Source organism: Panthera leo, chromosome D4, assembly GCF_018350215.1.
Source record: "Panthera leo isolate Ple1 chromosome D4, P.leo_Ple1_pat1.1, whole genome shotgun sequence".
Lineage (NCBI taxonomy): Eukaryota > Metazoa > Chordata > Mammalia > Carnivora > Felidae > Panthera > Panthera leo.
Window position 1 is genome coordinate 16,836,911 of NC_056691.1, and position 27,923 is coordinate 16,864,833.

Consider the following 27,923-nt stretch of genomic DNA (forward strand, 5'->3'; position numbering starts at 1 on the left):
CAAAATGTGCCATTTTGACATATTATTTTGAATAAAAGTTACTTAAGAGACAGCCTGTGCCAGAAAACACTCAGACTGACTCTGTCCCCTTGAAAGCAGGAAATAACTCTCCCTGTAAAAGGTAACCTCCCTGTACCACGAGATAAAGAGACATCCTTTTCACCAGAGATGAGAAATTGAGAGTGGAGAAGGCTGCATAAACAACCTTGTTACTTTTTACTAATTTACTCCCCCTGCCAAGTTCTGTTTAGAACTCCTTACTAACCGAAGCTCCCAAAGTTAACTTCTCTTTGTCCTGTCAATTCCTCACAGATGTATTGTCTCTTTGTCTGAAAAGTATAAAAACTGCCTGCCTTGGTCATTTCTTGAGGTCTCAATTTCATTATTGGGTCTCTGTGTGCACACAATAAAACTTTGGGTGTTTTTTTTCCTGCTAATCTGTCGCATGTAAAATGTAATTCTTAGTCCAGCTGGAAGAACCTTGGACTGAGGAAAATTTCTTCCTCCCCCTCAATATACTGAATGTAGGTGATCCAAAATCTTTCACCTCTCCATTGAAATGGACTATATCGCACACAACATGAGAATATGGAAGGAAGGAGAGCAAATAGAAATAAGGAACATGGAATGACAGAACAAAGTAAGATATCAAAACATGAAGCTACCAAAACACATGGAATGGTGAGCAGGAGGGCTAAGCAGCAGATTTCCACGTACATGCGTCTTGGTCTAAATGAAGATTACTTTGACCACTTAAAACCCACCTTACTACCTCTTCATAACTGTTACTCTCAACTACCATTCACAGTACATTTTTTAAATTAAAGTATAATTGACAAACACTATCCTATTTGTTTCAGGTACATATCAAAGTGATTTCATATTTTTACACATTATGAAATGGTCCCCATGATAAGTCTAGTTATCACCTGTTGCCATAAAAAGTTAGTACCGTACCGTTGACTATATTCCCTATGCTGTACATTACATCCCCAGGACATATTTATTGTATAATCTCCTTCACCTATTGAGCCCACCATCCAACTCTGGCCCTCTCCAGGAATCAACAATTTGATCTCTGAATCTGCGAGTCTGTTTCTGTTTGATTACTAGAGTCCACATCTAAGTGAAATCACACAGCATTTGTCTTTCTCTATCCAACTTATTTCAACATTTTTAAGGCACACACGGTGCTGAACAAGATCTTTGAAACAAACAGATTATGAACAACATTCACAAAGCTTTGAACAAGAAATAAGGCTTTATGTACATATGTATATTTGCTTATTTATAAATAAATGCAATAAATAATATAAATATGTATTTACATATTTCACATATGAATAAATGTAAATAATTTCTTTTTCATATCCATAATTTACTTTTTGCAAGGAATACCAAAACTAATGCTCTTAGTTGCTCCTAGTTAAAAGCATATTTAACTTATTCCATTCCTTTTTCTTTCACTTACTGTAATAGAATCAAAGTTCAAGGAAATAATCTACGGAGAATTATTTTGATCTAGCAGAAATCACGCAAACTAAATTTATATCACCACGGACTCTTTTGCTTACGTCTAACTTTGCCAACTACACGTCTTCCTCCGCCAAGGCTCTCCCACCAAGTCAACATAGCCAGAAAGCCTGGACACTCTCCATCAAGAAAACCAGACTTCAGAGAAATGAGAGAAGTACTTTTAAAGTGTGCCAGGGATGGATTTTAATCATGGGGACAAAAAAAAAGTCTCTCCTAATTTTCTGCAGATGTGAATAAAAGTTCTTGGTGATTAAAAGAGAAGGAATTAAGGCATAAAAGTCTGTTAAAGTGGGAAGGTTTGGGGGCTCCTGGGTGGCTCAGTCAGTTAAGCATCCAACTTTGGCTCAGGTCATGATCTTGCAGTTCATGAGTTTGGTCCTGCCTGGGCTCTGTGCTGACAGCTCGGAGGCTGGAGCCTGTTTCGGATTCTGTGTCTCCCTCTCTCTCTGCCCCTCCCCTGCTTGTTCTCTCTCTCTCTCTCTCTCTCTCTCTCTCTCTTTCAAAAATAAATAAAACATTAAAAAACAAAAAAAGTTGGGAAGGTTTGGTAACTAATAGATGATTTTATTTGAAGTCTGACGTAAGTCAGAGTTCAATGAGAACACTATAAGCAGAATATGAGCAAGGGTATAGAGCAGTGTGATTCCTCCTGGCTCCCTAGAACAATGTGTAGGCTTACAAAAGAAGATAGGGACCCCAAGCTATCGCTTATAGTCAAAACAATAACAAAACAATGCAAAGCACATATTAGTCCTCCGATAAAGACAACCAGACAAGGACAAAATTTCTTTATTTTCAGCAAATATTATCATCATTGGCAATACTGTTGTATCATGTTGAGCTAATGTTCTGATTGAAAGTTTTATATGTCTCCGGTTCATATTTTATCAGAGAAAATAATTATTAGTTAGTGCCACTTACTTGGTAGATCAAATCCTTAAAAACATAAAATAAATTATAAGGAAAAAAAACCTTCCGAGTATTGTTTGGTGATGAAATTATTCAGAGTCGGAGGCAAAGAGGGTAGGTAATTCACTAGAAAATCCAAATGTACATTTTACAGGGCAAAATCTGGCAATACCTCAATCACAAAGCTAAGGCAATACACAAAGAAATCTGTCCGCATTCGTAATTAGGTTACCTGCTTTACATCTCGGACAAGATGATGCAAGAGCATATTGGTGGGTCCTTGTTTCTGTCATAAAGAAGAAAAGAAAAAAAATGATTCCTTTTAATCACCACGTGCAAGGGGAAAAAATATTTTATTTCAGAATGTACAAATAACCCAGAATACTGAAAATTTTCTTCAACCTCTTTAGTAATGAAGCTCACCCCAATTAATTATTAGAAAGGTACTCCCTAAGAGAAGACATAATTAGATTGAAATACTTTTCAAAGCAAGATGTATTTTTTTAAATGTTTTTAATGTTTGTTTATTTTGAGAGAGAGAGAGAAAGAGACAGAGACAGAGTGTGAGCAGGGAAGGGGCAGAGACAGAGGGAGACACAGAATCCGAAGCAGGTTGCAGGCTCTGAGCAGTCAGCACAGAGCCCGACGCGGGGCTCCAACCCACTAGCCGTTGAGATCGTGACCTGAACTGAAGTCAGGGGCTTCACAGACTGGGCCACCCAGGTGCCCCCAAGATGTATTTTAAAAAGATATATACGTAGATAGTAAAAACGTAATTAACTTTATTTTTTTCAAGAGATAAAAATAAATCTTAAATAGTTTATAGCTATCCTTTATCATATATAAACTACACAATTACAAACCCCATCCATCACACAATTACATTCCATCAACAAATACTTATTGAATGCTTACCACACTCAGGCAAGTTTTGAGGGAGTCAGTGAAGAATAGAAGTACTTTCTTCATAGTGTTTACAGTCTAATTGAAGAGAGTGGGACTTACATGAGAAAATAACCTAAACTATCAAGACTGTGTGTGTTCAAAAAGAGTTGCAAAGAATATGTACCATAAGATCAGATTTACTGTGAACTGGAATATTCAAAAAGGCAGGCCTTGAATAGGGCTTTGAAGAAAGGGTGAGATTCAAAGGCCAAGAAAGGACATTTCAAGAAGGGTGCTTGGCTTGAGCAAATGGTGTTTTTACAGTGAGTAAGCTGGTCTATGTTCAATAAAGGGTTTGCATAGGAAAGTTGCAGGAACAGACTTTTAACGGTGGCCTTAGGTTGAGATGCCTCCAACAACTCAATAAAAGCAATTTGTCCTTATTCACATTATTGGCTTTAATTATGGTCTTATAAATACTGTGGTATTTTCTTAGATGAGTTTATATTTCTATTCTGTGTAATTAATTAAAATAAAAAACACAGAAATGACTATAGGATAAAATAGATTTGGTAAGAATGTTTGCCCTTTGGTTGAGAAATCTCTGATTTATCTTTGTACATGAATATTTAAGGAGACGAACATTTAATATTCATTTAGCTTAAGCTAAAGCTTAAGCTAATTAATAAATAAAGCCTAAGGGAGGTGGTTGATGGGATGTTCCAATACTCACTGTATTATAGAGCTCTTCCAGTCGGGGGATGGTAAGAAAGCGATGGAGGTTCACTCCATATTCTATTAGGAGCTTCACAAAATCCACTCGATCCATCACCAAAGCATCTAACATTGCTTGCTCCAGTGTGCCAGGCTTCGGAAGGTAGAAATACATAAGAGACATAGAGATAATTAAGAAAGCAGAAACTTGAAAAAGTAGAAATAACTAAAGAATTACATATATTTGATCTCAATACAGACACAACAATCATAAAATACAATCGTAGTAGAAACGTTCAGGACCTGAGTGAAGAAATAATAAAAAGTGAACTTGAAGGCACAAAAGACACCTTAAATAAATCTGTTCTGGTTCCAGAAGACTGATAATTGTAAACATCCCAAATTAATGTGTAGGTTTAACGCAATTCTAATAAAACAAAAATCAAGGTTATTTTTTTGTTGTTGTGTTCACTTGGCATGTTTTCATTTAAACTACGCTGGTATCTGAATACAAATGGCAAATTAAAAACACTCATTTAATTTTATTCTGACCTAAAACGTTACTAAAATTATAGCAAAATAATTTTTTTTAAAGAAATGAATCCACAAGAACACAGAGGTCCAGAGAGTAACATTTTGGAAGTCGGAAAGGAGATGGTCAAGTGGTCTTTGACTTAGTAGTCCCCAGAATCCCCCAAGGTAAAAGTCCCCAGAAATCGAAACTGGGAAAAGCCAAGAACCAAACAGATCTCTGCCACAAAATCCTGGCAGCTTCAGGATGACATCGATGTACAAATACTGAATTCCTAATGTCGAGACCTTCCCAATCCTCTTCCCCGTCTGACTTCCATTAACACTAGCAACAAGGCTTTTACCTTATCCAGGCAGGGGTCTGGAGGATTCTTTTCTGGTAAAGGAACTAAGAGAAAAGGCGGGAATATGCTGTCATCTCAGGTCCCCCAACAAACGGCGTCCAGATCACTCCACCGTGAAGCTCAAAACTACAGCTAAGCTTCACCTAGATGCTCAGAATTTCTAAAGAGCTTTCTCTCCTCCACTCTTAAATAAAAAGCCCAGAAAAGACACACCACAAAACATCAATCAGTAAGAATCAGACAATTCAGGAAGAAGAAAACCTCAAACAAAAACAAAAACAAAAACAAAAACAAAACCTATCAATATCCTCAGGGAAATAAGATACTACATTCAGGATGCTTTAAAAAAAAAAAGGCAAAGAACAAATTTGCTCCTAGAAATTAATAGTATGCTACCAGAAACAAAAAGCTCCACATAAGGCATGAAAAGGAAAGTTGAGGAAATCTAGCAAAGGAAAGATACAGAAGATAAAAGGGAAAAGATAAGATTAGAGGAGCAGTCCATAGGTCCAACATTTTTTTTTTTAATTTTTTTATTTATTTCTGAGACAGAGAGAGACAGAGCATGAACGGGGGAGGGTCAGAGAGAGAGGGAGACACAGAATCGGAAGCAGGTACCAGGCTCCGAGCTGTCAGCACAGAGCCCGACGTGGGGCTTGAACTCACGGACCGTGAGATCATGACCTGAGCTGAAGTCGGCCGCTTAACCGACTGAGCCACCCAGGCGCCCCATATAGGTCCAACATTTAAATGCTATGAATTCCAGAAAGAGAACCCAGAATAAACAGGAAGCAAATTCCCCAGCATGGAAACATGTGATTGCTAAGTTGAAAGCATCTGCCCAGCATTATGGATACCCAGACTCACAGCAGCACGCATCATTGTGAAATCGGAAAACACTAGAAAGATATTTTTTTGAACTTCCAGAGAGGAAAAGAGATGGTGACAAAGGAGCAGAAAACAGAAAGATTTTTATTCTCAATAGCAATGTTGAATGCTGGAAGCTAAGCATTCAAAATGAGTTCTGGTCTTTAATTAAAATATCTCCAAACATGTGAGTTCTCAAAATGCTTCTCTCCCATGTTCCCTTTCTCAGAAAGCCACTGAAGGATGCACCCCATTAAAATAAAGCAGCAAGCCCAACAAGAGGAAGGCACGGGATACAGAGAACAGGTGCTCCACTACAGGAGAGAGGCAAAGGGAATCTCCACTATGATGAAGGTAGATTCCAGCACGATAGCCCAGAACCGGGAACAGCAGGCAACCAGTCCAGATTGTAGCAGTGAGGACAGCACCACAGACAGAAATGTTGAGAGGTCTCTAAAATAGATGAATCAGAAAAGAGCAATATGATTTGTTATTTAGAAATATGGAGATTTTGAAATATCAGTACAATCAAAAAACGTCAAAAATACTTGGGTCTCCTGGTCAGCAGGCCAAAGAACTACTGTGTTTCTTGTTGTTGTTGTTGTTGTGTGTTGTTGTTATTGTTTTAGTGCCTTTTAGTACCATTAGATGTTTTAAAAATGGGGCACCCGGGTGGCTCAGGTAGTTATGCGTCTGACTCTTGATTTTGGCTCAGGTCATGATCTCACTGTTGGCAGGATCAAGCCCCGCATTGGGCTTTGTGCCGACAGTGTAGAGCCTGCTTGGGGTTCTCTCTCTCTCCTTCTCTTTCTGACCCTCCCCTGCTCATGCACACGTGTGCACATTCTCCCTCACGTGCTCTCCCTCCTCCCTCTCTCTCTCAAAAAAAAAAAAAGTTTTTTTTTTATTTTTTTAATTTTTTTTTTTTTTAACGTTTATTTATTTTTGAGACAGAGAGACAGAGCATGAATGGGGGAGGAGCAAAGAGAGAGGGAGACACAGAATCGGAAGAAGGCTCCAGGCTCTGAGCCATCAGCCCAGAGCCGGACTTGGTGCTCGAACTCACCGACTGCGAGATCGCGAGATCGTGACCTGAGCTGAAGTCGGACGCCCAACCGACTGAGCCACCCAGGCGCCCCCCCAAAAAAAAGTTTTAAATAATGTGCATGTATTAGTTTGACTGAAGGATAATATACCGATGGTATGGTCACAACTGCAGTTCTTAAAAACGAAATGTTAATAGTGATTATCATTAGCACGATGGATAATCTTTCTTCTTTCACTTTTACGCTGTTTTCACTTATTTCTATTGTGAGTACATTTTAATTCAAAAATAAGGAAAACTTCAAGTTTGAAATCACAATATAAAAATCTGGCCATAGAAAAAAATAAATAAAATATGCTTCCATTCTTTCTTTCTCCCAACTTTGTTTGCCAGTTTCAATCAGGCTGCAGAGCCTGAGGGGGAAAGACATGTTTTTAGGGAGACAAAGTTGATGAGAAAAATGTCTCCGGTATCCTGGGGACCCAGCTATTGCAATGCTACCTCCACACCCCTCCCGAACCAATCTATCTCTCCTCCATTTTTTTTTTTTTTTTTTGGCCCTCCCTTACAAGCCAAATATTTTTCCAAAATAACTTCATTCTCACTATACCTTCCAATGTTGTCCATAAGTTAGGATATGTTTCTTGGCAATGTCCATTCTGTCCCAAGCCATTGCCAGATTTAATTGTTCTGATGCTGCTAAATTTGTGCCTAGGGTAAAGAAGGGAACAAGAATAGATCCTATTTAAAATATCCACATAAAAAACACTGAGTTCCATGGAACGTGAGAAGAGGAAACGAGGAAGACATGTAACCTCGTCAGACACTCACCTTTTAGCAGAGCCGTTAGGATTACTAAATCAAGGTCTGGTGACTCCTCAGAATCAGCATCAAATATGGTCATCTATAGCAGTTGAAACACAGAAAGCCATACATTTTGGGAGCTCATAAAGAAATGGTTTCAAAAAGTACCCACAAAATGCATTCTAGAGCTAATGAGTTGAGCAAAACATTAATGTAAAAAACCACATAGAATTAATCTCCTTGATTTGTTACTTTCCCTTTTTACTCATAGAAAACTTTTTAAATAGGGTAATAGAGAATTGTGGAAGCTCAAGGGAAAAAAAACGTAAAAATTCCATGTATCCTACAGGAAACACATGAAAAAACATGACTACACTAAATTTACTATGGATACACTATAATGAAAAGAAACTCAGTGTCAATTCCTTTAAGAAAAAAATTTTTTTAATGTTTATTTATTTTTGAGAGAGAGAGAAAGACAGAGTGCAAGCAGGGGAGGGGCAGAGACAGAGGGAGAGACAGAATCTGAAGCAGAGTCCAGGCTCTGAGCCATCAACACAGAGCCCAATGTGGGGCTCAAACCCATGAACTGTGAGATCATGACCTGAGCCAAAGTCAGACACTTAACCAACCGAGCCACCCAGGAGCCCCTCGGTGTCAATTCCTAATGCGAAAAAAAAAAAAAAAAAATCATTCCTTTTGAAGCGATACCATATGACATCCTTCTGTTCACGTAGCCTGAGAAACTAAAATTTTTGCTTTTTTCATGAGAAGTGAATCCTCAAGGATTTTTCATAAAATAAGTGAGGCAATTACAATGCACCCAGTGAGTAACTACAATGGATGGGCACAGCCGGTCTTCACAATGTCAATGTCCAATGCATCCGGACATGAGACTGATTTTTTTAAGACAAATAAGGATTTTACTTATGATTATAAAAGGCTGCTTGCTGTTAAGGAATGTATCTCAAGCTTTCTAAATGCAAATATATTTTATATAGTAAAGGGAACTATTTGGAAAAAAAAGAGCCAAGTCTGGCAAGCCCAGAAATGCCACCAACTAGTGAGTTTGAGGGAAATATCTACAGGCCACTGAACCTCAGGTTTCTCATCTACAAGGTGAGAGGAACCCACTAAATAATCTCTAAGGTCCTGTAAAGATAGAATAACAATGCTTCCACAATTCAGATGCTTCCACAATTCCCTCCAACTAACAGCCCCTTTATGTGCATGAATAAAATCAACTCTCAATTATGCAGGGGTCGAGGACCTAATTCCTAAGATGTGCAAACCCATCGCTGACTACTCTTGCCTCCTCTTTGATCGTTACACTGTTTGTTACTCTCTTTGATGACAGGAAGACACAAATAGAAGGGTGATCTCTTTAAGGTGTCCTTTCCTTAGTGAGTACTGTGGGAGATATCAAATGTAGTAGGCCACACACAAAATTTCAACTCTGAGCCCCATGTCAGTTCTATCATTCTATAACTGCTGACTCTGGGCAAATCACCTAAATTCTCTAGGTTTTAGCTTTGGCATCTCTGAAATTGGAATAAACAGTCACTGCCATATTGCACTCACTCATGGTTGTTATGTTTGTGGTTATTAGGTCCACTGACACCTTTAAAAGTGTTTTTCACATTATGTTTATCCATGCTTTGTCCAGCCTGAATTTGTTCAATTTGTTTGTCTGAGGCCAGGTGCTTAAATATTACTAAAATCTTGTATGATTTGGCCTAGCTTTTGAATTCTGGAAAGATCACTGTGAATCATGACATATTTGCATGTTTACTATACCTGTTGGCTTTATATCGTCTAAGTCATTGATAAAAATCTTGATCAAAGTACCCTAAAACACGAAAATCTTTTCACGAGTCTATATTGTGTTTACAGTCCATAGATTGTGGTCTCCATTTTCTGGCCCAGAGTAAATTCCCACATTTCCCATTGTTCAGTACATCCCCAAAGATCTCCTACATGATTTACTAGGATGTTATGATGCAGTCACCTAAGCCAGGAGAGAACACATGGAGCTATGCTTTTACCCTCTGAAAATATTTATGTGTGATCATCACTAAATGTGCTCACTCTTCCGTAATACTGACATGTTGGTTTTTCTCCTAAGTGCAGTCTGAAATGTGAAGCATTGTAGGGAGGTGGGGAGGGCAGGGAATAAAAAGCCAAGTTGACTCAAATAAGGGTCAAGTTCTCCGGATCTATATACAATCAAAGTAAAATTAAAAACTCCTTATTTTGGGGGCACTTTGCGGGCTCAGTTGAAAGAGCATGTGACTTTTGATTTTGGGGCCATGAGTTTGAGCCCCACACTAAGTGTAGAGATTACTTAAAAAAATAAATATTAAAATAAAATCTTAAAAAAAGAAAAAAAAACCCTTAGTTTTAAATGTTGCGGAGGGGTGCCTGGGTGGCTCGATCAGATGAGCATCCGACTTCAGCTCAGGTCATGATCTCACGGTTTGTGGGATCGAGCCCCGAGTCAGGCTGTGTGCTGACAGCATGGAACCTGCTTCAAATTCTTTCTGCCTCTCTCTCTCTGCCCCTCCCCAACCTGCTCACTCACGCACACACATGCACGCTGTCTCAAAAATAAATAAACAATAAAAAAAAATAAAAGTTTTGGAAACAAATATTACAAATGATGCAAATTATCAGTTTTAAAGTTGGTCAAGTTATCAACTCATCATACTCACAGAATCCCTGTGCACCATACACTCCATGAGAATTTGAAAAAGGTGCTTGGACTGCTTAAGACTAAAGTTGAAAGTGTTCTGAATCATGCAGATGATCTCCTCCTTCACCTGAGGACGTAGGGTCCTGAGAAGAGAGAGAAATGATAATGCCTTGGCACAACACAGAGAAGAGAACGAGCCAAACACTTCAGTGCAGGAACCCTTGTCTGTCCCATCCGACTGAAAAGATTTCTGTAGATGCTTCTGCTGTGAGAGCAAATGAGGAGGAAGCAAAAGGAAGCAGGGCACCTGGAGAGGCTGAATTTGAAAGTGAGCGTGAACAGATCTGCCATGATCGTGGAAAGAATGTACTCCAGGACAAGGTTCTCGAGCTGACAGATTTCCAGGGGACTGTGCATCGCCAGAAACTGCAGGCATCATATCTCAAAGAATCCGACACTCCAGAAGGTTTAAGAAGCACACATTTAGGGTAACTTTAGAAAAGAGACACACGGGAAAGAATAAGAACAGGGTCAAAGCGTAGAAGTAGAGGCTAGGGGCTGAGGGGAGAGAGGGAGTGTAAGGAAAGGGTCGTCAGAGCATTTATACCATAAGCAGTGAATACACATTTACTGCGTAAACTGGTGGGGCCAACATTTAGTTCATAGGCATTATATTTACTTACACAGAAGAAATATTATGCTTTTGAAATTGGAAAAATCACACTGGATATAGGCATGGCTAGAGAAAAACTACCTTTTTATTTGAAAAGGCTAAAGAGTTAAAGCCTCAAATAAATATAACATATGTTATATAAATGCCAGGATGCCGATTTCCCCCAATTCCTGCTATTTTTACTAATGGCAAACGAATCTGAAGGTGATGGGGGGGAGGCAGGCAGCACTGGTCTCCTCAGACACCACAGGGTTTTCTCAGCTATCAAGGCCAACTGCAGGAGCGTCTCCTCTCTCAACAACACCCCCCACCCCCACCCCCGCCGGGATGCTTTTTCCCTTGAAGCTCAGACAGGGTTCCAGAGCCCCTGATAGAGGCAGGACCATTCTTCAGCTAAAAAAAGAGCAACTTGCATCAGGGGAGAGCATTTTGGCATTAATTAATACACATAAAAATCACTGGAAAGTTAATTCCAGTCTCAGCCTCTGCCCCCAAGGATATCTGGCCCACATAAAAGCAGAGCTTAAAGAACTAAAACGGAGGAATAAACAGTCACCGTGGCTTAAAAACTGAGGAGTCAGCAACTCACCCTTCGTCTGCTAAATGTTTGTGGGTGAAGGCCAGGAGGTCGGCCGCCCTGCCTGTGCCTTCACACACCACCACCGGGTCTTTGTCTTTCACAGTCTCCCACACGGCGAGGATGACATTGGGACCTCCTTCTACCACCAGCCCCACCACGGGCACGCCTTGTCTTGAACCTATTTCAGATGACAAGCAACACCAAACTGTTACAAAGAACTCCTATCTTGGCCAGGCATCCATTTCGCTTTCCCCAACACAAGTCTTTCAATTACCACATAAACCTTTTACTTACACTCACCCCTCTTTCTTCCTGGGCTCACCCAGGCTTGCTTAGTTCAAGACCAAGCCAGAAGCTTGGACTGTCAATAAAGTCACTTAAATGTGGTGAGAGCATCTTCAAGCTTTCCCCCGTTAAAAAGCTACCTAAAGGTTTTCACTAATTACAAAAAAAAAAAAAAAAAAAACAACAAAAAACAAAAAACAACTTTTTAAGTTTTTTTTATTTTAAGAGACATAGAGAGCAAGGGAGGGGCAGAGAGAGAGAATCCCAATCAGGTTCCTCACTGTCGGCAACAAGCCTGATGTAGGGCTCGAACTCACAAACCATGAGATCATGACCTGAACTGAAGTCAGACGCTTAACCAACTGAGCCACCCAGGCGCCCCTAATTTAAAAAATAATTTTTTTTAAGTAGGTCTTCAAGAAATTTCAACTTCTCATTGTGGAAACTTCAAACATATCTTGAAAAAAAAAAAAAACAGAAATATAATGGATCCCAATGTATCTATCACTCACCTCCAAAAATGATCAAAATTTGCCAGGTCAATCAACTTCTAAGGATGATTATTTCTAAGTACAAGATGGGATGGGTAACTCTCAAAGACTTTTATATTTCAACATATTCTATTTTTTAAATGTACTCCACTGTTAAAATTTCTTATCACTAGGATATATTATTTTATTTTTTATTAAAAGAAGGAAGACCAAAAAAAAAAAAAAAAAAGAAACAAAGACGGTGGAGTCATTCTTTCTGAGAAGATATTAAGTGAAAAAGTTACAGAATGATGTATATAGTACAATCCTTTTTATAGTTTTAAAACCACATACATGAATATATATTTTATATATGTTTGCATTATATATATGCTTGTATAATATATATGTGTATAAGTATATATCCATATATCTCTACATATATATATGACCAGAAACTCTGGAAGGGTACACATCAAACTATTATTAATGAAGAAGGGAGGGGAGGATTTGGGGAAATGTTGAAAAAGAACCATTAATCATGGGGGCGCCTGGGTGGCTCAGTCCGTTGAGCATCTGACTTTGGCTCAGGTCATGATCTCACAGTTCATGAGTTTGAGCCCCACGCCGGGCTCTGTGCTGACAGCTCAGAGCCTGGAGCCTGCTTCAGAGTCTGTGTCTCCCTCTCTCTCTGCCTCTCCCCCACTCATACTCTCTCTCTCTCTCTCTCTCTCTCTCCAAAATAAATAAACATGAGTAAAATTAAAAAAATAAAGAACCATTAATCATGAATTATTGAAATCTATGGAAAAAACTTTTGTGAGAGCATCTCTTATATCCTATATAATGAAACACGATGCAGCCATTAAAGATGTGCTAAGCTATTCTAATTTCTTTTAATGTTTATTTTTGAGAGAGACAGAGAGACAGAGCACGAGCAGGGGAGGGGCAGAGAAAGAGAGTGACACAGAACCCGAAGCAGGGTCCAGGTTCCGAGCTGTCTGCACAGAGCCCAATGTGGGGCTCGAACTCACAGACAGTGGGATCATGACCTGAGCCGAAGTCAGATGCTTAACCAACTGAGCCACCCAGGTGCCCCTAAGCTATCCTTATTGATGTAGAAATGCATCCAAGTTGAAAAGCATGTATATTATATGAATCTAGTGTTTGTTTAAAAAATGTTGCTCTGGGTGTGTGTGTAGAATATTTCTAAAAGTATATATATGATAAAGTTGACAATGGTGAGGTTTTTATTGTGAGAATATGGAAAACCTTTCCTTTTCTCATGTGGTATCTTTGCTTTATCTGAATATGAGAATATATAGTACTTTTATCATCAGGAAAAAAAATCAACAAGGGGAAAGAGGGAATTCAATTTCTACTGGGTATATCTTTCTTGAAGCAATAACTATTTCCCACAAAAATAAAAATATTTATAATTGCTTCCTACCAAAAGGATCTCACTGATGCTAATTAAACTTGTTAAAAAAAGAAAAAAAATTGTCATGTTCTTGCTGAGAAATCTCACTAGAGAGCTGCCTCTATTCTTGGATCCCAGAGTTAGGCAAGAATACAATATCATGCCTCCAAATTAAAAGCTCCTGGAATGGACATTCCAGGAAAGCATGCTATTCCATTGAGAGTTGGACTATGAAGAGACACAAAGGCATCTGATCCTATGCTTTCTATCCTCGGAGGCTTAGGAACTGACACTGGCCACGTTTCAAATGGCTGAATCCAGGAATTCCTAGAGCAACTTTATGATGTCAGGTTTTTTTTGTTTTTTGTTTTTTATTTTTTGGATTTTTTGTAAGTACTCTTGGCCAGGATCAAGGGTTTGCCGGGAACTCTAAGAAGTCCAGCTGAAAAGAAATGAAAGAAATCAACAAAATATGTAAGTATTATTCCATCCAAATAAATCTCTTTTTAAGCAATACAAATATGGTAGGAAGTAGTGAACATGATGGGTATGAAAATCAGCTTTGATACATAAGAATTTTGGGTATGTTGGAGACTTTGATTTTTTGTCTTCCTCCCTCCCTCCCTTCCTTCCTTCATTAATCCTTTTTCTTCCCCTTCTTCTTCTCTTCTTCCTTCCTTCTCTCCTTCCTTCCTTTCCTGTGAGTGTGTGTGTGTGTGTGTGTGCGTGTGTGTATGTGTGTGTGTGTGTGTAGGTGGCTTACTGTTTTTGCTCCTTTATATTGGTTTCCCTTAGAATAATAAATGTTACCAATCCACTGAAATGGACTCCACATTCTTTCTCTATACGCAGTGAAACTCTCCAAATAAATCCTAAGTTTCAAGACCTTTGAAAACAGAAATGTTCCTTGACCCCATATGTAAGCTTCAGGTTATATGCATTCATCCACAAATGGATCAGAATAAGAAAGACAAGACTTTGCTCTCCTGGGGCACACATTATGATGCTGTAGGAACCCCCTGAGCAATTTCTATGGTGAGCATAGATCAAGAGAGGCAACAGGACATTTCAGGGAATTGATATTTGTGACCCCAAAAGGAACCCTCCCTGCAGGAACTATTCTTCAGGGCCAGTCTCTGACCTGTCGTCTCCTCTATGGGTCTTCTTTCCCCCCACCCACATCTACTCTGCAGAGGACCTGACCCTCTCTCCCCACTTCCTGACTTAAATGAGCTTCCAAGTTTCATGCACACTAAGCACAAAGTGACTGGCAACAGTTCCCAGCGTCCCTCCCATGCAGAACCCCACCCCAACAAGGAGATTACCTATATCAAAGAGGAATAAAAGGAAAGAAAGAAACAGACATTTATTAAGGGCATACTATACAGCCAACACTATTCTAGGCACATCAAACATCCATTATCTCAATTCTCACAACAAAAGGTAGAGGTAGACAGTTCCTTTCCTTTTATATTAAGAAAACAGTTTAGGGGCACCTGGGTGGCTCAAATGGCTAACTATCCAACTCATGATTTCAGCTCTGGTCATGATCTCAGGGTTGTGAGATTAAGCCCTGCATCAGGTTCCGCAAGACAGCACGGAGCCTGCTTGGTATTCTCGCTCTCCCTCTCTCTGCCCCTCCCCTACTCATGCTCGCTCTCTCTTTCTCTCTCTCAAAATAAAAAAATTAACTAAAAAAAAAAGAAAAGAAAACAGTTTAACAGATGTAAACTCCATCAGCCAAGGTCACAGACAGTAGATGACAGAACTTTGGAAGGACATTTAGCGTTTCCAGCCAAAAGTCGAAGGTTGAAGAGGACTTGAGCCTCCCAAGGGCCTTTGCTCTCTGGTCTTCTTCCTCAAGGGTGAGAGTATTTTGTGAAAGATTCAACTCTGGAAAGAGACAGAGGCTCACTTTCTGCTGCCTTGGATGAAAAGTCTCCATTTCTCCAGGCAGCACCTACCTTTCAACCTCTCCACCAAGGATGTTTGCTGATTCTGACCCTTTCCTTTCTTCTCCTTCCTATAGATACTATTAAAAAAGAGACAACAGGCCCAAAATGGAGTCCCTTGTGCTAAGCTCCAAATCAACAAATGAAGATTTAATACCTAATTGCAGTTGCAGCCTCTCCCAGGAATGTAACCTTTAACCAGTCATTCTGGAATTATATAGTTGGCACTAGGGAGGTAATTGGCCTGGTAGGACCCCCACGTCCACCCCACCTTCCCCCAAAGGAAAGTGACCTTGCCCAGAACAATCCATCCTTTTTAGAGTAACTCCCTTGCCACACCAACTTCTGCCTATAAAAGTCTTCCATTCTGTCCAGCTCCTTGGAATTCCTTTCTACCTGCTAGATGGGATGCTGTCCAACCGATGAATCACTGAATAAGGCCAATAAGATCTTTAAATTTACTCAGTTGAATTTTGTTTTTAAACACTACCAAAATGGCCATCTCAAAGCATCCCTGGAAGCATGACACAACACTGATACCTTCAAAGGTCCCTATTATTGTTGTTTACTTGTTACACCCATTTTTAAAAATTCTATTTAAATCCAAGTTAGTTAACATATCGTATAATTATGGTTTCAGGAGTAGAACTCAGTGCTTCATAACTTCCATATATCACCCAGTGCTCATCCCAACAAGTGCCCTCCTTAATCCCCATCACCCATTTAGCCCAACCCCCCATCCAACACCCTACCAACAACCCTCAGTTTGTTCTGTGTATTTAAGAATCTCTTATGGTTTGCCTCCCTCTCTGTTTGTATCTTATTTTTCCTTCCCTTTTCCTATATTCATCTGTTTAGTTTCTTAAATTCCACATATGAGTGAAATCATATGGTATTTATTTATCTTTCTCTGACCGACTTACTTCACTTAGCATAATACACTCTAGTTCCATCCACGTTGTTGTTGCAAATGGCAAGATTCCATGCTTTTGATCACTGAGTAATATCCCATTGTGTGTGTGTGTGTGTGTGTGTGTGTGTGTGTGTGTGTGTGTATACCACATCTTCTTTATCCATTCATCAGTCAATGGACATTTGGGATCTACTCAGTATTTATCCAAAGGATACAAAAATGCTGATTCGAAGGGGCACACGCACCCCAATGTTTATAGCAGCACTATCAACAATAGCCAAAGTATGCAAAGGTCCCTATTTCTAAAAGCTCTGTTTGCTTTTAACCCTTCCCTGTCTAGGGGACATCACCACATATGAAATGCCATCCTCCCTGATGATCAAATTCATACCCCCACTCTTCGCAGTCCAGTCTAGTTACTGCTCTTCAGTCATTCCCATTCTGGTAACAATACTCCCACTACCCAACCATCCTCCACCTACCCAACCCTACAGTATGCTGGAGGCTCTGCTAAAGTCTCCACTGTTCCAGTCCTCTCCTGATATGCTGTCTCCAAGACTTCTTCCCCTCTCCTGCCATCCACAAGTCCGCACCACCTCACATCCTGCTTTCTTCTGGCTGTGGGTTCACTTGTGTTAATTTAGGCGGAGACCAGCTTGGACCTCTCCACTCCATATGGGTGACAAAGGAGTGCCTTTCTCCATAGCAGCGCCCCAGCCAGGCTCTGGTGGCGGAGCCTCTGTGGTACTCACGGCTATGTATTTTCTGTAGAGAGAGGTACTTTTCCAGGTTCCTCCTGAGATTCATCTCATTTCCATACTTGCCCACAGTCCCGTCATCGGACAAGATGAAGTGGGAGTGCATGCTGTTGAGTGTGGTGAGCTTGCTGAGGGGGTTGCCCAGAGTCTGGTACAGGCACACCACCTGGAAGACAAGAGAGGGTTAGAGTCCGAGGTCCTTCCCTGGGCTCAACTGCTCCAAAGGGCTGCCCATGCACCATGGAGTTCCTGCCAAAGCTAATAAGTGCCACTTGCTACCTAGAGAGGTGTATCTCAGGCTATCCGCAGTGAAGAACCAACTTTTTTTTTAATCTCCCATTTTTTATGGATCGCTATGTGGTCCTACTATGTGTAACCAGTATGCGGCTCATACTGCATGAGACTCACAACGCAAGGACACAAGTTCAACAACCCTTGCATGCACTGTGCTCAGAAAGATAAGTCCACCGGCCATATACTTAGGTGTCACAGCACTACCACATTGCTCAAAATGGTTCTACATATTTATTTTTAATTTCTGTACTTACCTTGTCTCAGATTGTAATAAAAGAGTTCAAGGACATACAGTAATATACAGACTACACTGCTATCCAGAAAATATGCCTTTCAATAGATCTATTCCAAAATAATATTTTGACACTGCTTTTTTTTTTTCTAGTATTGAAATGAAGAGTGACAGCCAACCAACCAAATGGAGATCCATCCACTCAATATAAAACATCCCGATCTTTATCAATATTTGTGGATTCTTCCTTAAGCCACTCCAATTCTCATTTGTTTTTAGAGACGAAAAGCACACTATTTGGAGTAAGAGGGCCCAGACTCTTCTACTTCCTAACTTTAACTCTGGGTAATTCCTGCCTCCTTTCTCAGGCTTACTTGCCTCACGTCTAAGGGAGAATGATAATTCTTACACCAGAGGGTTGCTGTGAGGCTTAAAAGAAATAATGAGGTAAAAAACACTATAAATTTTACCAACATTAGTCTTTAAAAGTTACCTAAAAAACAATACACATTTTACCAACATTAGTCTTTAAAAGTTACCTTTATAATTCCTAACAGTGATACAGATGACAGAAATCAAGAAGAAAATAACTAATAGATTTAATACATCTAAAGTATCTTATCATAACATTAATATCATTTTTTATAAAAGCAAAAAAAATGGATAATAGAAGAATGGTTAAATTATAGTACTATTAAAGTACCACAGTACAGTAGAGCATTATTAGGCATGAAAAATCAGAATGCACCTTTTACCCCTAGAATGCAGTCTTTTACTATAATTTCCCACTAAAAGCAACCAGCCATTTCTCTAGGAGCAAAACAATATACACAATTAGCCTGGAACAGTTTTGTTTTGTTTTGTTTTGTTTTCAGAGTAAAACACAAGGAAGCAAGGAAAAACAACCAGAATTGTGTTAAAAGGACTCAAGAGAGAACGTGAAAAGTTTCCACTGGCCAAAACGGGATGAGTTGAGCATAATTAAGAGTAATAACTAGATGGAATAATGACTTGAAACATATTTGATATGTTTCAAAAAAAAAATCTCATTGTTCACCTTGGAGAATGGTAGATAACCAATTCATTGCTTTGAAAGCTGGAAAATAAAGAGAGAATTAAACACTGTGTCCTTTCCCATACAACAGTACCACAAAGTAAACCAAATGGCTGATGAGAAAATGTTTCCTTTATAGAGTGTTTAAGCTAATAAATAAAGAACACAATAATTTCATATCAGTATTTGCAACTCTGTTGAGGTCATGAATCTAGTCAATGACATTATAAAAAGAAAAACAATCATGTTATGAGGGGGAAGGACAGACACATCTCTTATGGCATAAACTTGCACAAAAAGAACTTGTATCTAATCATACCTTTGGATCAAACTACCAACTGAAAGAAGAGACGAGACAGAGAAATAGGCTAAACCCTACTATAACAGGCGAAATTTGCAAAATCCAAACTATGGGAAACTCTTTAGGACAAATGATCTAGTTTCTTTTTTTATTTTTAAGTTTATATTTATTTTGAGAGACAGAGCATGCATGGGAGGGGCAGAGACAGAGAGAGACAGAGAGACAGAGAGAGAGAGAGAGAGAAAGAGAGAGAGAGAGAGAGAGAGAGAATCCCAAGCAGGCTCCACACTTTCAGCACAGGGCCCAACTCAGGGCCTGATTTCACGAACTGTGAGATCATAACCTAAGATGAAGCCAAGAGTCGGATGCTTACCCGACTGAGCCACCCAGGCATCCCGTGACCCAGTTTCTTTAACAAACAAATTGCACCCCCCCCCCAAAAAAAAGAGATGGAGGGAAAATCCATAGATTAAAAATGACTGAAAATAAGTGACTCAGGAGACATATCAACCCTTCACATTGTAGGGAACTTTTCTGGATGATGAAATCAAACAACTAAAAAATATGACACAATCAGAATGTTGAACGTGGACTGGCTAATTGTTGATATTCAGAAATTAACTATTAATTTTTTTAGGCATGAAAATGGTAATGTGGTTATATATTTTTTAATTGTCCATATATTTTAGAATGCCTACTTTTTGGTACTTAGAAATACCAAATTATTGGTAAATTAATTGGTTAATTAGAAATACTGGTAAAATATTTACCAATGATGTTATTTGATATCTGGAATTTGCTTTAAAATATTGGAGTGGGGAATGGATAAGGAATAGATGAAACAAAATTGGCTCTGGGCTCATAACTGTTGAAGCTGGGAGATAGGGACATAGGAGTTCATTATTTTCACAACTCTACTCCTTAGTATGTTTGACATTTTCCAAAATGAAAGTTAAGATAAACCATATACATGTCTATATTAATTTACATAGAGAAGTAATTATGTTAAATAATTAAGCTAAATACCAGATTCATATCAGTGGGTTTCTGTTACTACTTTTTTTCATACAAACTGTTTCTTATTATGCATATGTACACATACATAGTAAAAATTCTGGAATGATACACCCCAAAATGTTAATGGCGGTTATCTTTCCTTTTCATATCTTTTGTAATACCTGAGACTTTCATCAGAAATATACACTACTCATAAACAGACTTAGACAAGTTCCTTCCCTTTAGAAAAACAGATGGGATCAAAGAACCAATACGTAGGATAAAGCAGAGAGTAGTACAAGATAAGGAAAGAGCAGGTTCACGTCATGAATGTTATCACACGCACGCCTGTGCAAGAAACTCGGCTATTACTCTGAACCAGATAGGAGTCACTGAAGTGTTTTTCACAGAGAAGTGGCACGATCTGATTTGTATTTTGGAAGCATCATCCTGGCTACTGTGTTGAGATTAGATTGCAGTGAGAGACAAGGATGAGAGAAGGGAAAGCTATTACTACAGTCATCCAGGAGACAGGAAAGGGGGCTGCTCGGTAACAGTGGAGGTAACAGAAGAGGTCAGATTCTGGATATATTTCTATATTTAACTAAAGCTAAAAAAGGGGGGTGGGTGCCTGGGTGGCTCATTCAGTTGAGTGTCTGACTTGATTTGAGCTCAGGTCATGATCCCAGGGTTCTGAGATCAAGCCCCGTTTCTGGCTCTGCGCTGAGCACAGAGCCTGCTTAAGATTCTCTCTGCCTTTCCCTCTGCCCCTCCCCTGCTCACATGCGCAGGCACTCTCTCTCTCTTTCTGTAGAAAGAAAGAGAGAGAGAGAGAGAGAGAGAGAGAGAGAAAGAAAGAAAGAAAGAAAGAAAGAAAGAAAGGGAGAAAGAAAGGGAGAAAGAAAGGGAGAAAGAGAGAAAGAAAGAAAGAAAGAAAGAGAGAGAGAGAGAAAGGGAGAAAGAAAGAAAGAAAGAGAGAGAGAAAGAAAGAAAGAAAGAAGGAAGGAAAAAGTGAAGCTGAGATAATTTACTGATGGATTAGGTTGAGTTGTGAGACAGAGATCATTCTAGGATTAGTCTAAGGTTTTTGGCTTGAACAAGTGTAAGGATGGGATCATTACTTTCTAAGATGGGGCAAGTAGGAAGACCAAAGTTGGTTTGAGGTATATTACATTTGAGATGGCTTTTAGATATCCAGGTGGTGCTAAGTTGGCAATTGGATACACGTTCATCCGCTTCTGTTGTGAATGGGTTGTCTACTTACATCTTTTCCAATAAGATCTCTCTGGTTCTCAATGACACCCCAAGGAGGGATTCCAACTGTCCAGATTTTTCTCAAGGACCGGAAGGAATGGGCTTTCAGGGCATCCCCAACATGTTTGGACACACCTGTGAACAATCAGTTTAAAAGTCAAACTTTTATGCACAAATCATGCAAAACACTGTGACTGCAAGAAAGAGACAAATGGCAGATATATGCAAAAGGACATTCGTAGGGAAAGTTGTGGCGCAGTGGAATTAATTTCTGATATCTTGGCTTCCTCTACTCTCTCTTAACACCTCTTTCTCCTATCACTGACCTCTTTACCTGAATAATTCTCCTCTCCCTTTGGGTAAGTTTTGCTTACAACCTCAGTTCTTCCCCTATTTTTGATTGACCAGAAAGTCTTATGAGACTATCATGAATGTTCTAAACGGTTGTTTTTTTTTTCTGTAACCTTCTCAACTGTCCCAGCAAAACATCCTGCAGATGTGTCCCTTGCTTCACTGAAGCAAATTAATTTAATAGCTTATATACATAAGTATGCCAGCACGAATGCATTCATACTTGCCCTTCTGGAATTAATAATAACAATAACTATAAGAGCCAACACTTACTGAACTCTTACAATGCACCAGGTACTTTTAAAGTGTTTTCCATGCATTCACACTTTAAGTAGAAACTTCAGTCTATTTTATAGGTGAGAATTGAATCATAAAGAAGTTACATAATTTGCCCAAGGTTATAGAGCTGGTAATTTGTAGAGCCAGGATTCCCACCCAAAATATCGGACTTTTCTTTTTTAAACAGACTTTGTTTTTTAAAGCAGTTTTAGGTTCACAGCAAAATTGAGCCAGTGGTACAGATTTCCCATGTACCCCCCACCCCTACACACCCACAACCCCTGACCACTATCAACATTGCCCATCAGAGTGGTACATTTGTACCACTGATGAACCTACACTGACACGTGATTATCACTCAAAGACCACAGTTTACATCAGGGATTGGTGCTGTAGATTCCATAGGTTTGAACAAATACACAATGATAGTATTTCCATCATTATAGTATCAGACAGAACAGTGTCACTGCCCTAAAAATCGTCTGCATTCCACTTATTCATTCCCCCTGCCATAACCCCTTGCAACCACCGATCTTTATACTGTCTGCAGTTTTGCCTTTTGCAGAATGTCTTAAAGTGAGAATCACGTGGTATGTAGCCTTTGACATTGACTTAACCTGCCTTTTAATTACAACGCTGTGCCACTTACTCTTCCTATATATATAGTTTTGACCCTATCTGTGTCATTAGCACAGAAACAAACAAACAAACACTCTACATATGCACACATCTGATGCACAGTACCTAACCATTTCTCCCTCCCTCTCTCTCTGGCATCTTCCCCTCCAACCTCTTTTACTTCTCCCAGAGTCATTTTCTAGAATCCAGGTTCTAGATGTATATCGCCATCAACTGTGCAGTCAACTCTGCAGTAGGGTTTTGGATCCCATAGGTTTGGCATGGGTTATCAGCATTGTGGTGCTGCTGGTTGTACTTCCACATCCCACAGGTGGTTCTAGTACAGATTGTCTATTGAGACTCTCTGTAAAAGCCAGACCCGACTATATTATTTCCTATTCATTCTCCTGTTCAAATTCCTTTGAGAGCCCTCTGCTCTCAGCCCATCAGCATGGCATCTAGTATGGCTCCAGTCTCCCTGGTTGTCCCTGTCCTCTGCCGCAAGGCATACCCAGCCTGTAGCCTTATCACCTCTTTCTGCATGTGCCTTAAACTCCAGCTGTGTGCCTGGCCCTGAACGGCCACCTCTGCCTGGGATGCTCCTTCCTACTCTTCCCTCAAGGTCAATACCAAGTGCTATATCCTTGTCTATGCCTTCTCAGGTGCCCTCAGTTGGAAATGGAATGCGTCTTCCTCTTCCCTGTACTCCCAAATACTTGCTTTGCATTTCAACCAAGACCCAGTCAGCGTCGATTTTTAGTTAGTTGCTTATGGTCTGTCATAGTCTGCCCTATCACTAACCCCAGGGTCCATATCTTACTCATCTTTCATCCACAGCATCTACACAAATGCTTTATATGTAGGAGATTCTTGTAGCCTGTGGCCTTCAATTGAATGCCAAAATTCAATTAAATGTCAAAAATTCACGCCAGATAACGTTCAACTACAGTAGAAGCAGCTCGAGAATAGGCAGAAGTTGGAAGGAAACCTTCTCAAATTTGAGTGTACGTAAGAATCATCTGAGGATATTGTCAGAATGGACAGTGGCAGTCCTGCGGGTCTGGGGAGGTATCTGAGATCTGCCTTCCCAACAAGCTCCCCGGTGGTCCTGATGCTGCTCATTAATGGATCCTTCCCTGAGCAGTCAGGCCTTAAGGCGCTGTGGTTGAATTGGGGCCGACCCTGATTATTGCGTAAGAAAGCTCCAAGCGTGTCTCCTTTCTCAGTTCTTTTGTTCATCTGAACGAATTCAATAGTCTTCACATTATCATATTTGTGTTCCTTAACTGGCCCCAACCTGAAATGTTTTAAAAAAACAAACCAAAAAAGCAGTAAGTAAAATAAAGCACATGTTGTTAAAAAGGGAAACCACAGGCCCAAAATGGAATCACTTAGGCCAAGTTATCACACTGGGGCTTAGTACCTAACTGTAGTGCCAACCTCTCCCACCCCCGAAATGTAGTCTTAACCACTCAGTAAGAAAGTTTCTGATCAGCACCAATGAGGTAATCTGTCACAAGGACTCTCCCCCTCCCCTTCCCCGCCAAAGGAAGATGAGGTAATCTGCATGAAAGGACCCCCTCCCTTGCCCCCTGAAGGAAGGGGACCTAGCTTGCCACAGTCCTTTCTTTACTTTTGTTAATAACTTCCTTGCCCCACCCTCCTTCCTATAAAAACCTTCCACTTCATACATAGTCTCTGAGCAACTCTTTACTTGTGAAATGGGATGCTGCCCAATTCGTGAGCTGCTTAAGAAAGACAATTCGATCTTCAAATTTATGCAGTTGTATTTTTGTTGTCAAACTTGACCATGGGGAGTTTAGCTCTTGCCCATGGCCGCACACTACATACTTGCATGGATTCCGTGTCCTTTCAAACCTCACCATAGCCTCAAGTTCACGAAAAGACTATTTTGTTGAAGTTTACCCAAAGTTGTGGTAAAATAGCAGATGTTAACAATGGTGAAAACACATACTAGGAAAGGTCTATGATTCTTCTGGGGCTTTTTTTTGTTTTTGTTTTTGTTTTCCGGTCACCATGCTTTTTGTCTGACTCGCGCTACCATATCCGCTGGGAGCACTGCAGAGCACAGAGTGGGTGCCATGCTGCCTGATTCAGTTAGAAAGAGGTATTTAAAAAAAAAGAAGAAGAAGAAAGAAGAAGAAGATGAAAAGAAAGAGAAACAGTGCACTTTACCAGTATTAATGCCTTCAGTTATTATCCATGCTCCCGTTGTCTCCGCAGCTTTGACCAAACCTTGGCTGAAGATCTCTTTAAGCTTAGACGGCATCCTGAAGTTCTGGACGCCCCCGTGGACAGAGATCACCAGTTTGGGCAGTTCCATCTTCCACTCTTTCAACATTAAATGTAACAGATGATCTGCCTTTGTATCATAAGATGTTCTAATATACTGGAAGATATGCATAGGCACATGTACATAAAACAGTGAAAACTCCATGCTGGGCAACAATAAGCACACAGCAGGGCGACTGGAATGGCCCAAACTTAAAAGGAAGCGTCTGGGATTTCTTTAAAAGTTCATCTTTGTACAATGTAAACATTTACTTTGAAAGGATCCCACACCCCGCTTTAAGTTCCTTCTGGGAATTACAAGTCACGGTAGGAAGGCTTCCTCTGGTTTTCAGGGTTGACCCACCAATGTCCTCTAGAAGATCTGGGATGAGGCAGAAATACTTCAAACTGGCAAAAACCACTACTCCAGGAAACCCATTTTAAAAAAAAGCATTTACACAGAGGTGAAATGGGGTTTTTCATACATGGTATGGCCTTTGATTTACTTGACTATTTCATAAATTTGCATAATTTAAATTAAATTATGGTCTGGGAGCATGTACATTTAATTTATTGTAAATTTTATATTCTAAACATTTCCTTTATATATAATTACCTCTCTGAAAATGCCTTTTTTCCAAAATAAATACTTTTCACAAAAGAATCACATCTTTGACTAGTCAATGTAATCAAAAGAAGAGAGAATCTGAATCAGCAGGTAGGACCAGAATCATTTTGTGCTTTGCCTGAGATCATAGTGTATAACTGGTTCTCTTTTTCCGGCAGATGCAGCCGCACACAGACTGTGAAAATCATATTGAGAGGAGTTTGCCATCCTCGAGCCTAAGCCAGCCAACAGCAAGAATAAGATTCATAGGAACGAGGGCACTAAGAAACCATGAATTAGAAAACTACACCAAAAAGAACCACAGGTGGAGATCTTCATCCATATGAAATAGAATTCTCACATTATCTTCCAGGATGTGATAGTGACTTAAAACAACTGTCCATTCATCTTTGAAATTCTTAAAACATAACCTCTTTATTAAAATGTTAGAATTTCTGAACATCGAGTTGGTACAGCCCATCACAGAATGTAACAGAACCTAAGGGTAATCAGGATTCAATTTACAGGTGAGGGAAATGAGTTGCCATGGCTTCTTACATATTCACATAGTAGGAAAAAATACAAGTTGACCTTTGTGAAATGGTTTGTGTTGCTCCGAAATATGAATAAAGGCAGAGGAGGCAGCTCTAATGTGGTTCACCTTTTCTCTACCTCAACTCTCCTGGGTGCCTCTCTCTTTCATCTAGAAGTCCTTTTAGTCCTAGCAGATATTTCTCCTAGAGATTTCAGATAAACAACCTTGATTAACTAAATTATCAGCACTGGAGTCTTTTCTTCCAAAGGCCAACCGAAGATGATGCCAAAGGTTAATGACTTACTTCCCCCCCCCCACCCCCTCCTTTATAACTAACTGGGCAGATTCTTACTGGCATAGATTCTTCTCAAATCCTCTGTGGAATGAGGTGGGCGGGATAAACTGGGAAGGGGAATGCAGTGGAGGGAGAAGAATAACCAGCTCTCACTGCTTTCCCACCTCTCCCTGTAAACACGAAGTGCAGTTCTGGTATTAAATATGAAAGGTAGATTCTTCTCTTCTGAGAGACACATAAAATGCATTCCAGGTACTTAGGATGTAATGAAGTCTAATGCTAAGCCTAAAATCTGTTAGTGATCAGGAGATCTGTTGAACCATATTTTCAGTTCTCCTAAATGTACCATACTCTCCCTTGGCCTTCCCACCAGCCCAGAGTGGTCTTACCCCTCTGCCTCACCAGACACCAAACACCTCACTCACCTTTCTGATATCAGCTTAGCTGTCCCTACTTCCAGATGGCTTCCTTCACACACACACACACACACACACACACACACACACACACACACACATACACACACACACAGAAAAACAAGAGTTACCCTTTTCATTCTCTAGAAGAACCCTGTATTCCCATCCAGAGCATCCCTGCACCACCCCCCTCCCATGGAACAGATGCTCCCTGGGGCTTAGCAAAGTGGGAGCACCAATGAATATCTCCCAAATGGATGGAAAAAAAGTGAGTAAATCAAGGTGATTTGATTATGAATGAACATAAAAGCAAAAGGAGGTAGATTAAACTTAAGGGGACATTTATATACGGGGTTCTATAAGAGTCAGCTTCCAGAAAGGACTGTAGAGGGGGATGAGTGCAGTTTTCCTACCAACTAAAGAAAACTTCAACATACAACACTAAACACAAGAGGATTAATAACTGGAAAAGTAGATTACTGTAAAACTCTATTATGAAACTTGATTATGACTGCATCATTAAGAACTGTTGTTTCAAATTCATTCAACTGAAGGTCACACTCCAGGATACGGTTGATTCTAAGCTTTCCTGAGGTGGAAGCCCCTGCAGGTTCCCAAGGGAAATCTGCCTCTAATAAAACAGGTGATTACCAAGCACAAGGAAAAACACCTGAGAGATGCCTGACCTGTCAGAACCATGCAAATTACATGCAAACTCCATATTAGAATAGGAGGAAAACTGGCCTGGAAAGCCCAAGGACTATCATTCAGGGGGTACAGAGAAAAATTCCCCCACTTCCTCTCATGAGGACTTGGCAGGCATGAACAGCCCCAAGTTACTGGTAATTGCTATGGTCATGCTTCAGCTAAAGCCTGCTCTTTGGCAGTGACTTTTCTCCATTCCTTAAAAATGGGGCAGTCCTTTCTCAAGAGCAATAAGCCATTCTCCTATGGGGAAGGCATAACCACGCTGAAAGAGGTCAAATAAAGACCTGGCCATACCACACCCTGGAAAGGTATA

At 39.9% G+C, this 27,923-nt stretch overlaps 1 protein-coding gene across 1 annotated transcript in view; it reads right to left on the minus strand.

Moving 5' to 3' along the window:
- TRPM6 (transient receptor potential cation channel subfamily M member 6) overlaps positions 1-27,923 on the minus strand; it is a 201,257-nt gene that overhangs the window by 83,834 nt on the left and 89,500 nt on the right. The window contains exons 9-17 of the mRNA XM_042912014.1: positions 24,954-25,167; positions 21,520-21,644; positions 17,373-17,544; positions 11,590-11,758; positions 10,347-10,470; positions 7,663-7,735; positions 7,442-7,542; positions 4,064-4,198; positions 2,678-2,731 (exon numbers count right to left, since the gene is read on the minus strand). Of these exons, the coding sequence (XP_042767948.1) occupies positions 2,678-2,731; positions 4,064-4,198; positions 7,442-7,542; positions 7,663-7,735; positions 10,347-10,470; positions 11,590-11,758; positions 17,373-17,544; positions 21,520-21,644; positions 24,954-25,167 (1,167 nt within the window). The remainder of the gene's footprint in view (positions 1-2,677; positions 2,732-4,063; positions 4,199-7,441; positions 7,543-7,662; positions 7,736-10,346; positions 10,471-11,589; positions 11,759-17,372; positions 17,545-21,519; positions 21,645-24,953; positions 25,168-27,923) is intronic.